The sequence below is a fragment of the Rhinopithecus roxellana genome, chromosome 9 (genome assembly GCF_007565055.1).
Source record: "Rhinopithecus roxellana isolate Shanxi Qingling chromosome 9, ASM756505v1, whole genome shotgun sequence".
NCBI classification, from domain to species: Eukaryota; Metazoa; Chordata; class Mammalia; order Primates; family Cercopithecidae; genus Rhinopithecus; species Rhinopithecus roxellana.
The window spans coordinates 63,996,391-64,013,064 of NC_044557.1; the positions used below are offsets into that span (position 1 = coordinate 63,996,391).

General features: G+C 39.2%; 1 protein-coding gene across 3 annotated transcripts in view; it reads right to left on the reverse strand.

The window, feature by feature from the left end:
* Nucleotides 1–16,674, reverse strand: part of RGS22 (regulator of G protein signaling 22) — a 154,379-nt gene that overhangs the window by 118,399 nt on the left and 19,306 nt on the right. For 2 of the 3 annotated variants that reach the window (XM_030937766.1, XM_030937765.1), the window contains exon 4: nt 1,661–1,882. In XM_030937766.1, coding sequence (XP_030793626.1) covers nt 1,661–1,882 — 222 coding nt within the window. Of the gene's footprint in view, nt 1–1,660; nt 1,883–15,418; nt 15,529–16,674 lie in introns of all 3 variants that reach the window. The other variant, XM_030937767.1, reaches the window with a different exon arrangement.

Sequence of the window (16,674 nt, forward strand, 5' to 3'; positions counted from 1 at the left end):
TACTGCAGCCTCAAACTCCTGGGCTCAAGTGATCCTCCTGCCTCAGCCTCCCAAGGCTCTGGAATCAAAGGAATGACACATCATGACAACTCAATATGATTAATTATATTATTAATCATATATATTAATTATATTATTAAGGTGATATTAATTATTGATGTGGTTTAAAATCACTACTACCATTTTCCTAGTTGTTTTATTCTTTATGTGTCCCCTATATCCTTTGCTTGTTTTTTCCTCATTTTCTGTCTGCTTTTCATTTAGTACTTTTCAATTCCTTTGATCTCCACTACTGTTTTTATTTTTATTTATTTTTAGTATATTTTTGAGACAGGGTCTCACTCTGTTGTCTAGACTGGAATGCAGTGGTGTGATCACAGCTCACTGCAGCCTTAACCTCCCAAGCTCAGGTGATCCTCCTACCTCAGCCTCCCGGGTAGCTGGGACTACAGGTACATGCCACCATGCCTGGCTGATTTTTGTATTTTTTGTAGAGATAGGGTTTTGCCATGTTGCCCAGGCTGGTCTCTAACTGCTGAGCTCAGGCAATCCACCTGTGTTGGCTTCCCAAAGTGCTGGGATTATAGGTGTGAGCCATCGCAGCTAGCCTGTTTTCATTACTCATGCCTCTTTTTAAAAACTTCTAAATTGCTGCCCTAGTTTTATAATAGACATGCTTAATCAGTCTACCTTCAAATATATCAAATAAGATCATCCAAATCTTTCTGAGAAACTTGTGTCAAAGCACATAACTCAAGAAGCTACTAAATAGCTTTTAACAATAAATAAATAGGTCATAAAGACCTCCATACAATTAAAAATTTCTATTCACTGAAGGAAGTGAATAAAACAATAAATATTGTCCCACCTAGTAAAAAATTTTTAAACTAACTTTTGATGACAGTTAAAGATAGAAATTATTTCCATTCAGTAACAGAAGAATTGAAGAACTTTCAGGCTAGAGTAAATCTATGTCTTAAATGTTAGACATACTTCAGCCTATTTATACTAGACATTTTGAATCACTGTGAAATAGTATTGTTAAACATTCATTATTATTTTCATTTCATCCATGCAAGAAACCTAAGTAGTAGGTAGTAAAGGCCTCATTTGACAGATGATGAAAATCAGACTCATCAAAGTGACTTGTACACAGAGTCAGTAAGCAGAGGAGCCAATATTAGAACGCAGGTTTTCTGACCTCATGCTAGGGAGACACAATCTAGAAGCTGAAAATGAAATTTCAGGCCAGGGAGGTCAGAGCCACACAGTGCAACTTGAGGGTCAGAAGTCTCAATTCCCAACTGCCTTGAGAGGATTGGTTCAAAACCCAAATGAAATACATTGCCTATATATCCACATTTTCCACCATGTATCAAAATTATAAAGGATACTTATATTTACAAGACTCAAAACTAATCTAATATTCAAATATTCAAGGTAAATTACATGAATCTTCTCAAATTGATAAGTGAACATCAACAAAACTGCTAAACTGGCCATTGGATTTGAAAAGTGCTTAACAAATACTATGTGTACGTACGTACAACACAGGTTAATAAATGTAGCCACACTTCAAAAAGGGAAGCCTAAGGAAACTCATATTGATTTCACCAAATGCTTTATCTATCTAACAAGATAAAACGGTATACTTTCTTACCATAATATTGTAGTTGACATTAATGGTCTCATTTTCATCGGAGTCATTCATTTGAACAGGTTTAACCTCATTCTTTCCTTTCCTTACAACATCATAAATGGGATTTCGAGGTTGCTGGTTTTGTAGAATTTTTTTCAGTTGTTTTTCCAGAAGTTGTGGAGCATCATTAACTACTTCAAAAACTCCATAATCTGCATTAAATCTAATTGCCTCCGAAAAGGTCTGCAATATAAAGTTGTGGAAATTAAAACATTTTTTAAACCTGTAAACTCACGGTCTCTAAGAAGACTTGTGGTTTACATACATGCATGCATACCTCAGAGTTTTGTGTTTTTAATCATTCTCTCTTCCTTTTTAGGACCTAGGACATCCCTTGGGTAGAGGTCAGGGAACCCACTGAACTCTTCCTTGCCAATGCACTTATGCCACGAGTAACTGTCAGGGTATGCTATGGCAGAAATTCTCTTTGTATGAAAATCTTACCTCTGTGATTATTTGAAACTGGACAGAAATATATACCTGGCTTACAAAGCAATGTTATTCTCTTAGAAGGGGGTGGATCACTAGGGAAGAATGAGTAAAGGAAGAAATAATGCTCCCACTGTCTTTCATCCTTAGGAGCCATGAAGGCTAACAATCTCCGTTGTCCAAAAGGACAAATTTAAGTATATGCTCTTCAGTTAAGACTGTTTCAACACCATCCTTCGCACTGTGACAGAAAAGAGAGAAGAAAATAACATTTCTGAGGTTTTTATCAGTAATTCTAAATGCTGCCAACTTTTATTTAAAGCCAGTCAGTTGATATACAATAGTCAGGAGTCTTGAGTTTGAATGCCAGTTTGCCAATAAGTAGCTCTGTGACTCTAGGTAAATCACTGAACATCTTTGAGGCCTCCACTTCCGTAAGAAGTAAATGGTGAACTGGCCATGTCTTTTCCCATTTGTCCTCCGAATCTTGAATCAGGTCCCTTTTTCAGAATATTTGTTTATTTTAGGGTACCTTCAGTGAACTGACTATTCATGTAGATTAACTTATACATGCTTAGGCGAGTGGTAGAAGACATCAAACTCTTCCCCTTGGATCAGTAAGTGTTCTAAGTAGAACATTAATTCAAATTTTACTACGGGATTGCTAGATATATTATAGTCATAATTTAATAAGTGGCAGAATTTCATAGTAAAATTGGAACTAGAAGCATGTGTATATATATATTTAAATTTTAATGTCACATAATATCACATCTCTAAGGTCTGACTGTCTCCCCTTCTGAGGAATTAAAGTACATGGATGATACAGTTCAAGATGAATATCAGTCCACAGTCTCAAAAGCCTTAGGACTAAGAGTTCCTTCCAAAATGATAAGTATTGCTCAATGAGTAAGAAAGAATTAGCCATAAATTACATATAAAGTTTCTTCAATAGATATACTTCATTATTTGCCCACTGCATCTGTCTTTCAAACATGGGATTCAAACAGGCACCATTTACCTAAATGACATAAATAGTATCCCTAAACTATGCTATCAGTAAACTAAAGAGAAAAAAGAGTCTGCTGATATCACAGATCAGATTTATCTGGTTGGAGAAAGGAAATTAATTAAACTTGGTAGAGAATGACACCAAATATTAATGTGGGTAGGAGAAATTAAGCTGTGTAAAGTGAAAGACCATCTGGAAAACATTTCTTCTAGTTCTGAGTATACATGGAACAAGAGAACAAGCTTGACTTCTATTGTTTTCCTTTCTTTTTTTTTTTTTGCCTCCTACCCTCTGACCTGGTATAGCCAGAGGAACACAAAGCTGTGATAATCCAAAGCAAAGAATGTTAATTAGTTAGTTCAATGGATAAATAAAACATTTCCTACTAACAAGTAAAAAGTGCTCAAGTAAAAAAATTAGGAGGGACTGTTGATACCCCAAGACCCTAGTATCAATCTTACTTAGTCGTAAGTAAGGTATAGTTGGCAGTTAAGGTATAGTTGGCAGAAATAATGAAGATGATAAGGACTATTTACTGAATGTCTATCACATGCTAGGCATGTGATGGACATTTTATTTTTTTTCTTTCCAACTTTTATTTTAGGTTTAAGGGGTACATACGCAGGTTTGTTACATGGGTAAATTGCATGTTGCAGGGGTTTGGTGTACAGATAATTTTGTCACCCAGGTAATCAGCATAACACTCAATAGGTAGTTTTTCAATCTTCACCCTCCTTTCATTCTCCATCCTCAAGTAGGCCCCTACAATAGTAGGTCTATTGCTCCCTTCCTTGTGTCCATGTGTGCTCAATGTTTAGCTCTCACATATAAGTGAGAACATGTGGTATTTGGTTTTCCATTCCTGCATTAATTCCCTTAGGTTAAAGGTCATGATGGACACTCTAAAAGCACTCTCTTGAATACTTCCACATTCCTGACATAGCTCTTCACAAAAAACTGATGGTAGGGATGGCTAAGTGATGGTCCATGGACTCAGAGCTACAAAGTGCTAGACTATCAGGGTTATGGAAACAAGTCTCTCTGGTCCCAAAGACAGAACATTTCCTCTTCTTTAATACACATAAAGTTTCTTTATTACATATAAAGTTTATTCACATATGACAAAACTAGTGTGTACTGACCACTTCTCTACGCCAAGGACTCTGCTAAGTAATAATCCTATGAAGTTAGGGTAGCTTGGATTCAAACAAAGCGTTTTGATTCCAAAGCCTATACTCTTATCTACTCTGGTTCTACTAGTAAAGGTACAGAGGCATGAAGTAACATGGTGTATGTGGGTAACTCTACGCAGCCGGATTAGAACAAGAATAGCCGTAGTTGGAATAGTTTAAGGAACAGAGAAGAAAGACTTGAAGTAGATAACGTAGTATAACCAGATCACGAAAGGCTTTGCATGCCATTTTAAGAAGTATGGGCTTTATCTTAACCCTCTAGGAAACAGGGAGACATATGAACATCCTAAGTAGGAAAGTAACATAGTTACTTCTAATTTGTGTTTTAGAAAGGTTCTGCAGCTGTCTGGAGGATATAATGGTTGCTTTCCAGCTCATGAGCTGGTGTGGTGGGCTGCTCACATTCCACAAGCAGAACCATCACCACACTCTGGGGAGGCTGGCTGTTATCTCAGAGCTACTGCTATCACATCACAAACAGGTTTTGTGTAAAAATTACTAACTCTCTGGATGGGACACTGGCCCCGTCACACGCAGGGGCTAGGGCAGGATTTAAAGCAGGTAGTTAACAATTACTTTTGGGTTTTTTTGAGACTGAGTCTCACTTTGTCCTCAGGCTGCAGTGCAGTGGGGCTGTCTCAGCTCAGTGGCGCGATCTCGGCTCACTGCAACCTCTGCCTCCTAGGTTCAAGCGATTCTCTTGCCTCAACCTCCTGAGTAGCTGGGACTACAGGCACACACCACCATGCCCAGCTAATTTTTGTAGTTTTACTAGTGATGGGGTTTCACCATGTTGGCCCGGATGGTCTCAATCTCGGTCTTGACCTTGTGATCCACCCATCTTGGCCTCTCAAAGTGCTGGGATTATAGGCGTGAGCCACTGTGCCCAGCCAACAATTACTTTTATATTTAACATAAAATGCACAACTGCAGCTGAGAAAGGCTAAATGAACTCTTCGTGGCCTTACAGCAAGTCCCCTAATGAGCTTACAACAGAACTCCTGAGTTATGACTATGCAACTGCTTTAAACCTAGAACTGACCACATAATTTCTCTTTTTTTTTTTTTAGACAGTCTTGCTCTGTCGCCAGGCTAGAGGAGTGCAGTGGCACTGAGAGGTGACAACATGCTAGCAGCCCTCACTCTCAGTGCCTCCTCGGCCTCTGTGTCCACTCTGGCAGCACTTGAGGAGCCCTTCAGCCTGCCAGGGCACCGTGGGAGCCCCTCTCTGGGCTGGTTGAGGATGGAGCTGCCTCCCTCTGCTTGCCGGGAGGTGTGGAGGGAGAGGCGTGAGCGGGAACCAGGGCTGTGCGAGGTGCTCAGGGGATCTGGCGGGTGCGGGCTCAGGGGCTCTGCACACGAGCGGCCAGCAGGTGCCACAGGCTCAGGGCAGTGAGGGGCTTAGCACCTAGACCAGCAGCTACGGAGCTTGCACAGGGTCCCCCAGCAGTGCCAGCCCCCCAGCACTGCACTCAAATTCTCCCGGGGCCCTAGTTGCCTCCCCACGGGGCACTAGCTGCCTCCCCCCGGGGCAGGGCTGGGGACCTGCAGCCCGCTATGTCTGAGCTCCCCCCTGCAGTGGGCTCCCGTGCAGCCTGAGCCTCCCCCAGGGGTGCCACCCCCTGCTCTGTGGTGCCCAGTCCCATGACAGCCCAAGGGCTGAGGAGTGCAGGCGTGGCTGGGGACTGGTGGGCAGCTCTGCCTGCAGCCCCACCTGCAGGATCCACTGGGTGAAGCCAGCTGGGCTCCTGAACCGATGGGGACTTGGAGAACTTTTATATCTAGCTGCAGGAATGTATGTGCACCAATCAGCACTCTATGTCTAGCTCAGGGTTTGTAAATACACCAACTGGTACTCTGTATCTAGCTAACCTAGTGGAGACTTGGAGAACTGGCACTCTGTGACTCTGTGTCTAGCTCAAGGATTGTTACGTGCACCAATCAGCACTCTATATCTAGCTCAGGGTTTGTAAATACACCAATCAGCACTCTGTGTCTAGCTCAGGGTTTGTGAATACACCAATTGGTACTCTGTATCTAGCTAACCTAGTGGGGACTTGGAGAACTTTTTCATCTAGCACTCTATGTCTAGCTCAAGGATTGTAAATACACCAATCAACACTGTGTCTAGCTCAGGGTTTGTAAATACACCCAATCAGCACTCTGTGTCTAGCTCAGGGTTTCTGAATACACCAATTGGTACTCTGTATCTACCTAATCTAGTGGAGACTTGGAGGACTAGCACTCTGTGACTCTGTGTCTAGCTCAAGGATTGTAAATGCACCAATCAGCACTCTGTGTCTAGCTCAGGGTTTGTAAATACACCAATCAGTACTCTGTGTAGAGCTCAAGGTTTGTAAACACACCAATTGGTACTCTGTATCTAGCTAACTCTATCTAGCTAACTAGCACTCTATGACTCTGTCTAGCTCAAGGATTATAAACACACCAGTCAGCACTCTGTCAAAACGGACCAATTAGCTCTCTGTAAAATAGACCAATCAGCTCTCTGTAAAATGGACCAATCAGCAGGATGTGGGTGGGGTCAGATAAGGGAATAAAAGCAGGCTGCCTGAGCCAGCCAGCAGCAACCGGCTCCAGTCGCGTTCCACACCGTGGAAGCTTTGTTTTTTCGCTCTTTGCAACAAATTTTGCTGCTGCTCACTGTTCAGGTCCACGCTGCCTTTATGAGCTATAACACTCACCACAAAGGTCTGCAGCTTCACTCCTGAAGCCAGCGGGACCGTGAACCCACTAGGAAGAACGAACAACTCCAGACACGCTGCCTTTAAGAGCTGTAACACTCACTACGAAGGTCTGCAGCTTCACTCCTAACAGTGAGACCACAAACCCACCAGAAGGAAGAAGTTTCAGACACATCTGAATGTCTGAAAGAACAAACTCTGGACACACCATCTTTAAGAACTGTAACATTCATCGCAAGGGTCCGCAGCTTCATTCTTGAAGTCAGTGAGGCCAAGAACCCATCAACCCCAGACACAGCACGATCTCGGCTCACTGCAACCTCCGCCTCCCGAGTTCAAGTGATTCTCCTGCCTCAGCCTCCCAAGTAGCTGGGCACCACGACGCCCAACTAATTTTTCTATTTTTTAGTAGAGACAGGGGTTTCACTGTGTTGGCCAGGATGGTCTTGATTTCTTGACCTCATGATCCACCCACCTTGGCCTCCCAAAGTGCTGGGATTACAGATGTGAGCCGCCGCACCCAGCCACGTAATTTTAGTTAAGGCTTATTGTGGATGCTGTGGACTGGCTCACTCAGGATCCATTCCAACCTCCTGAAATGCAAAACCTGGAAAAGTAAAAACCTTATTTCTCAGACTCCCTACAGCTACAATTTCATGTGTGATTTAGGTTGTGCTACTCATATGCACTTACAAAATTACTTGAATTCTGAATGGAGTTAGTAGGGAAAAAGGCAGTGTATTCATTCTGAGGAAGAAAGTGTATGTAAGTACATGAAAGTGAGGAGAGGAACTGGTCAGAAAGAAGCACTTTATAGAAAGAGCACAGTAAAAACAACAAATGGAAAACTGGAATTATGTTTATAATAAAATGACATGCAATGTTTCTATTTATTATTAAAAAAGAAATGTGAATTTATATGTAAAAATGTTTATACTTTTTAAACTTAAGAATTTCTTTCTGTGGAATTAACTAAAATGGAACAGAGATCTTGCCAGGATAATCAAGTGTTTTTGCATTTGAAAAGCCATGCATTAGCTTAGATCTTGGAAGGTCCTTAAAAGCACTATGATTCTAAGATGATAAAAGTGGCAAACAACTGTTTCAAAGCTTCTCTCGGTAATTCATTTTACCAGTAGCAAAATGTTTGAATTACCAAGTGCCAATTATTGCCCTAAACATACAGGATACAAAGATGAATAGAACATTATTTCTGCCCTTGAAGGAACAAGTACATGATCTTTCATTTTTGTCTATGATGAAGAGTCAACAAAATGCCGAAATAAATTAAAACTTGTGTAAATGCAAATGCCAAGGGGAAATATGTCTCCAGTGACAAGGATAGTAATACTAGAATATTATGTCTGGTCTGGTTATCATACTCTAAAAGAGATTTGGCTAAACTAGAAACTATCTAGTTTCTAGAAACTAAACTAGAAACTATCTAAACTATCTAGTTTAGTTTAAACTATCTAGAGAAAGATAAGCAGAATGATTAAAAATGGAAGAAATGCTGGGCAAATCACTTTGCCTTTCTGAGGCATATCAGTAAAAAGAAGTTGTAACTAGATAAACCCAAGGTGCTTTCCACGTTTGATACTTCATCAGACCATGATGGACGTTCCAGGGAAAAAGTCTATATCTTCTGCTCTTTAGTAAGATCACCTAGCTCCATTATTCCTTTGTTAGCTCATTCATTTATTCAATAAGTAATTATTATCATAATATCCTATTTAATATATTGAGTGAATCAATATAGGGCATCCTCCACGAAGCCCCAAATGAAATGGAAAAGACACAGATCCTGCCTCAGAACACACATAATCCAGGAGAGGAAGACAGATAAGTAAATATAAATGGCAATAAAGACCCATCCTATGAGGGGAAAGGATATGAAAGTCAGCACATAAGGTGAAATCATATTTAGTCAAGATAATCCCTTGAAATCTTGAAAACATCCATAAAGTTGTCTTCAACAATATTCTCAAAAAGTTCATGAGTCATTTGTTCCTCTGGATTGAAATGGGTCACTGATTCTTCAGTTAGGGACTGGATGAAGGGATGGACTTGTGTTTAAAGCTCACGTTGTACACAAAATATGTATGTTTAACACTAGAATCACCCTTAGCATGATGATATAACAACATACTGTAAGGGGCAGGAAGGATGACACTCACTGATGGAATGGCAGTTTCTCATCTTCCATCTCTCACACTCTCCAGGGCACATACACATAGATTGGTACAAAAGAGAAAACCATTGTCACTCTTTAAATCACTCTTTATGTCACTCTTTAAACCTCACTCTTTCTGCAGAACATGAATAGTTCAATTCAAATAACAATGGATGTATATTGCAACTCCAGTTTAACACAGAACAAGCACAATAGAAGAATGTACAAAGTAATGTGATGGCACAGAAGGACTCATTAACTATTAATATATTCTGGAAATTAAGGAAGATGTATAGGGAAAGTGGGCTGCTAGAGTTGAATTTTGAAGAATGAACAGGCAACGTCAGGTATACAAGGGAGAAGAGGGGAATTCAGCAAAAGTAATAGCCAATGCATCAAGATAAAGGAGCATGACACCTACCATGTACCCATAAAAATTAAAAATAAGATACAAGAGCACAAAGTAATAGGTTACATTTGGTGAACTGCAAGCAGTGAGACATATTCAACTTTAATATTTTAAGGGAGAATAGCAGAAATAAGACTGGAGAGAAAGGGTGAGTTCGTTGAGGACCTACTATCATATGCTGTAACTCTTAACTTACACTGTTGAACCAATGGTTCTCATAGGGTGGTTCCTAGATCAGCAATATCACCATCACCTGATATCCTGTTAGAAATGCAAATTCCCTCTTAAGCAAATTAACACAGGAACCGAAAACCAAACACCACATGTTTTCACTTATAAGTGGGAGCTAAACATCAAGTGTTCATGGACATAAATGGCAACAATAGACACTGGGGACGACTAGATGGGAGAGGGAAGGATGGAGATAAGGGCTGAAAAACTACTGGGTACTATGCTCAGTACCTAGGTGAAGGGATCATTCATATCTTAAGCCTCAGCATCATGCAATATACCCAGGTAACAAACTTGCACATGTACACCCCCAAATCTAAAATAAAAGTTGAAAAGAAAAAAGAAAGATAAGCAATTTATCGGTCCCCTCCTTATAACAAAATCTCTGGGGAAGGAGCTCAGCATTCTCAGTTTTAACAAGCCCTCTGATCATTCTAACGCATGCACATGTTTAAGAATCACTGCTTTACAACAAGGAGGAGCCACTGAAGAGTTTTTAGCTGAGGAGAGGCAGAATCCAGATGAAGACAAACTGCAAAGCCACATTCTGTTGGTTACTTCGTGCTGTCATGGGTATTCACATATGAGGTGGTGCCAGCCATTTGTGTTTGATACCCAGGAGAAAGAGCCCTGGTCTTTCATTAGTACCCAAATTCCTGTTGTTTGCTTAAAAAGAAGCTCTCTTAAACATCAAGTCCTTTGTTTTAACTATTTCTAAGCTTACCTATAAAACTCCTATAGTTTAGTAAGTAATAATACAAGACACATAGGGTGTGGGAGACAGAAATGAATGATGTAGAAAGTCTTTTCTCCAAAAAGCTAAGTTGGCTGATTTAGAGAATGCTCAACTTTGAATCATATGACAGGAAAAACCTTCAGTTTGAGCCTCAAACCCAATCCTCCACAAGCTGTTACAGACTGCTCTCATCCTTACTTTTCTTATTTCAAGGATATCATTTTCCAAATATTCCAAAATGAATTGACCTGAAGGTGGTGAAAGCTAACTTTGTAGTACTAGTCATCCATGTGTGAAAAATATTTTCACAGAAAAAGCAAGTGCATGAAAATATTTTTACCAGAGTAAATTGCTGGTTCCACATTTCTTTGAAAAGGGGAGAGAAAAAAAACCTGTGAATAATTAGTGATTAAACTGCCAGCCTAGCACCAGTGAAACTTACTGGGTGCCAAATTATTTAGCTGAACAGTATTTAAATTAAAAACTAATGACTAGGTTAATTTAATACATGTTCATCTCTGTTCCAACTCTATCTTTACTAACTGAGCTCCAAAGCTATATTTTAAACATGCATCCCTAGTCAGTGAATGGAAAACATCTGACTACTTGAATGCAACAAGTCAGTTACCAATAACAACTTCTTTTAATCTAAGCTTTATTGTCACTTTAGATGTTAAACCATAAACTGTTTACTAGACACATTCACCAATGGGATGCAACGAATAATTTGCCACATAAAATGTATAGAAAATATCCTTAGTTAATAAATGAGTCAGGTAATTTGAGTGCTGTATTTTTTAGCTGCAAGTCTTATCAAAACACCCAGAGGTATAAACAGTGAACTAAGCAGTTTCCTAGAGCCTTATCAACACCTGTAAAAATCAATTTCTGAGTATTTAGATTTTGGCAAGAGAAGACCCAAACCATTCATCCCCCTTCATCCCATGCATTCCCCCAAAATATACTCTCTCTCTCTCCCCACTGGTCCCCCACAACAGTTCATCTAGCATGTAACTCCTTCATTAAGCCGCAAGAAATTATAATTGTTTACAGATTTAAAAAAGTGTGGAGAATCAGTCCAAAAAAAGAAGTTATGGTAAAATTCCAACAGCACATAGCTAAGCATGGTCTGGCAAACATATGACATACCTATCCTTGTGAGGAGGGTATAGAACAGGCCACCCCTTCAGCTTCTGCAAACTATAAATGTCACAAACATTTGAAACCACCCACAGAGGACCAACCTAAATCTATGTGGGCTCATCTACTCAATCCCACAACAGTCACTAAGCATAAAACACACAAAACAAAGCCAAAAGGAAAAAAATGTTTTCACACTATAGCACAGAAGAAAACTTAATAAGCAAACACTTGTCCATAAAGAGTTGACAGCAAAAAACCTCCCAGACACCAAATGAAAACAATATCTGAATGTGAACTTGGCACAAGAACAAACAGAATGAAGTTATGAAAGCTAGGATTTGGAAAGTGCCATAATCATTTATAATAGCAGCAACTGTCCTGGATTCCCCTCATCAAAAAATAACATGGAGGCAGGCTACCAGCCACCAGTTTCTGGATCTTACAATGTGTCCCAAGGGTATAATGGTGTAATGGAAAGAAATAGTGTAGGGGCCAGAATGCCTGATTCTTAGGCCCATTTCTACCACAATCCGGTTATGGGACCATGGGCACATCATTACAAATACGGAAAAAGTCTCAGAAGTCATCTCAGAGATGACCTAAGGGCCCTATAATCTGTATCTACACTCTAGGGCTTAGGCTGTTGTTTTTGGTGGGGGCTGAGGGTGGGGGTGGGTGAGGAAAGGAGGCAGGAGAAAAGATTAGAAGGTTTACTTGTTTAAATTAAGGATCTCACATGGAAAATGTTGAAATAAAAACAGAATCATAATCAAGAAGCTTTGGGAGATACAGAAAAGACCTGTCCTTGCCCCCAGGAAATTTACAGTGTAGCTTCTGAGATAAAATAAACAGAGAAGAAGGAAATTTTCTCTGGTCAAGAAAGTCCAATCTCCCATCATAGATATATATGCATATACAGAGATACACGAGATACACACACACACACACACACACACACACACACACACAGAGATATTCTCATAAAATGATTTTCTAACCTCTACTTGAATACCTCCAAGTTTATTCCTTCACAAGTCAGCCTATTTAATTGTTAGAAAACAAATTCTAAAGTTCCTTCTTATGGTAAGTGAAAATCAAATCAATTTATCTCATAAATGCTGGCCCTGGTTCTGCACTCTAGTTTCACAGAATACATTTACCCTTCTTCCTCAATTAAATCGTAAAATGTTTGAAAAGGACTACTCCTTTTCACCCTTGCCACCCATTCCCAAGCCAGGTTAAACACCAAACTTCTTTCAACCCTTCATTTGACATGGTTTCCAGAGTGATCATTGGCTAAGTCTCCCTGAGTCTGGTTTGGCAGAGCAACTATTAACATATGGCACCAAAAATGGAACACAACAGTCTAAGCGCAGTCTGACAATTCAACCCTATTCAAAGAAACATTTTTTGAGTTCTGTGCTCCAGACTAATATTTTTCTTGATCTTGACTACACTTCTATTAATGACCCCTAAAACCACATTAACTTTGTTTGTTTTGGTCCATTTCATACTATCGGGATAAAAACAAGACCAGATTCTCTTACTCAAATCATTAGTTTACTCCTCTGCTGCCAGTTCTATAGACATCATAGCATGATGGAACAATCAAAAGTTTTAAGCCATCTGAACCTGTGCGGACCATTATTTACTAGATGAGTGACCTAATACTGGAACTTGCAACTTTTCATCCAAGTCTCTGATAAAAATCGTTTTAAAAAGGCAAAGCCAATGACAGATTTGTTTGGCACATAAGATTATCCTCTAGATTGACCATCCACCAATCCCATTAAAGAGTGATTGCCTGTTATGCTACAGGAATGGAAGATGAGATAGTCTAATTAGTGAAGGAAAAGAAAAGCGAAGCACTAAACCTGTGCTAGGCACTTAATATACATTACCTCGCTTGATAATAATCTTGTAAGATAGTCATATTGTCTTCACAGAGAAAGAAATCGAGGAATTAAGTAAGCTTAATTCACAGAGAAAGAAATCGAGGAATTAAGTAAGCTTAATTCACAGAGAAAGAAATCGAGGAATGAAGTAAGCAAGGTTTCTAAGATCACACCGGTAAGAGTGGAAAAGTTGGAATCAAACACAATTCTCTCACTCCTAATACCAACAATTACATGGTGAGATTTGAGCATGGGAAGAATAAGTGTGGTCAAGACAGATTGGTGGGCTAGGGGAGGCAGGAAAGAGTATGCAGGATGGCACAAGTAATGTGAAGCGAGATACAAAGCTAGAAAGATTAAGCTGAAGCCAAATTACAAAGGGTCTTGATTGTATACTAGCAAATTTGGAATTCAATCTGTAGGTTATTAAAAATCAACTCCTGCTGATTATGGTTACTGAACCAGTTCAAATATTTGAAAACTAATTTTACAGATAATTATAAGGTCTTTGGAGACAAAGCATTATAAGTGGAGCATGTGTTGAGGTTGTTATTTTAGATAGGGTTGTTAGGGAAGGCTTTCTAAACAGACGGGATTTAAGTTAGGGAGAAAGTGATACAGGTATCTCAGAGAAGAGCATGCCAGGTAGAAAGATCCTGAGTATATGTGGCATATTCACGTTTGAGAAGCATAAAGAAAGTCAGTCAGGTTGGAAAGTAAGTAGGGAAAGTAAGGAGAAAATAAAGATCAAGAGATAGCAAGAGCCAGATCATATAGGATTCTGGATTTTATTCTTAGTGTAATGAGAAGTCCCTAGACAGGGTTTTGAACAGATCGGGAAGTAACATGATTCAATTTATTATTTTTTATAATACTTTATTGAAATCATAATACATTAATTTATGGTTCCCTAAAATACCAGTCTATAACTATCCAAAAAAAGAAAGATTAGTTTGGCATACTTACTCTCAGTAAACTCATACTGGCTTCTAATTCTTAGCTAAGTGCTCATAAACCAAACATTATTAATCTGTTCTAGAATTTTGCCAGACGGTTTGAGAATACATCATTCCTTCTCCTCCCTGTCCCCAGATTCTTTTTGAAAACCCGTGACAATATTTTCTCTTCTCTTGTCTTGTAATGTGAAGAACGGGTAATTAATAAGTAGACTGTGTGATCCTGAATGTAGATGCAAAAGGAACTCAAAAAAAAAAAAAAAAAAAAAAAAGGAGGCAGAGGTAAAAACAGGATTTGGAGAGATGGTAAACATGAAAAAGGCAGCCCAGGTGAGTGCTTGGGACACACGAAGGGGTCAAACTTCAGGTCTTGCTCAGGAGGGATAAAAACATGACTACATGGAATTCAATAGAAATCACACTGTCATGTCACCTAAAGTCTGAAAGGAAACAGAAAAATGGCAATGTGTATTCTGACTGGGTGCCAGGATTATCACATTTTTGGTAAACTGTCTATACTAATGGTATGTCATTTCTATAATTTAAAATAGATTTTTTGAAAAAGAAAATTAAGAGAATTTCTTTTCCAAAACAAGTCAATGTAATCACAAATCCCAAGACCCTGAAATGCAAATGTTAAGAAACTGACATTAGATCTATATAGAGATTTTTCTATTTAAAATTTCACAAAAATGTACTTGTTTTGGAGAGAGAATGGAGATTGCAGAGCCCACAGGAAAGACTACATAATCTGAAAAAGCAAAGTTCTGGCAATTTTGTGATGCTGCTGGGTTTTATATAATATACAACTGGATAACAAAAGTTAAAGAGTCAGACCAAACAAGAACTCTTTGAGTATCCTGTGGTGTTGCTCAGGCTTGTTCTTGGAAAGGGAGCAGGGGCTTTGGTGTGTCAATCTAACTTCCATAATGGGTCCAGAGACCTAGCTATGCCCAACAGAGAGAGTACAAAATTATTTTAGAAAAAAAAAATACAAAACAAACATGCACACATGCATAGATACATACATATATATAAAACTAATCTACACAAGAAAGTACTCAATAGTACTTTCCCTTCAAAGGGTATTTCCAGTGTTTAGGCTTTAAGAGACTTCACATTTAAGGTACACTCCCTTTAAAATTACTTGTGATTTTTTTTTTTAATGTTTCAATTTTTTTCTGGAAAACAGTTTTCATAACCCAATAGCAGAAACCTTTTCTTGTATGTCTTTTAACCAGCATTCCTTATTAACTTTATTTCCATACAAGACAGGTCTTTTTATGACCCCTCATTTCACTTTTCCCCAATTCCTTGCTGTGGTTTGAATGTGTCCCCCAAATTTTACGTGTTGAAAACTTAATTCCCAATGCAACAGTGTTGGAAGGTGGAGCCTAAAAAAAAGTGATTAGGTCATGAGGGCTCTGCTCTCCTGAATGGATTAATGTTATTATCTTGAGAGTGGGTTGGTTATCAAGAGAGTGTTATAAAACTTGTTTAAAGTTTGTTATAAAAGTGAGGTCAGTACCCCTCTTTCTCCCTCATTCTCTTAATCTCTGTTTGCCCTTCCACCATGGCATGATGTGGGAGGAAGGCCCTCACCAGATGCAGCCCCTTGATCTTGGACTTTTCAACTTCCAGAACTGTCAGCCAAATAAATTTTCACCCAATCTTAGTTATTCTGTTATAGCAGCATAGACTATATGGACTAGGACATCCCTTAATACTCACAATATATGTTACTGCTGTCTAGGACTGAAACTATTAATTGGCATCAATCTATGTTACACCACCGACAGTGTGCCAAGTCCTATTTACTACTGATATAAAACTCTAGTTGCATTAAATACAAATTCCACTTTAAGATCTATCCAAGAGGATGAAAATAATTGCTTGAAAGCAAGAAATTAGTTCCTTGACTTTTTTGATATTTTGTCCTTATCACCTCTGTCAAAAGTCTAACATGTTAGCTGGGCGTCATGGCACATGCCTGCAGTTCCAGCTACTTGGGAGGCAGGAGGATCGCTTGAGTTTGGGAAGTCAAGGCTGCAGTGAGCCATGATCGTACCACTGTACTCCAGTGTGGGTGACAC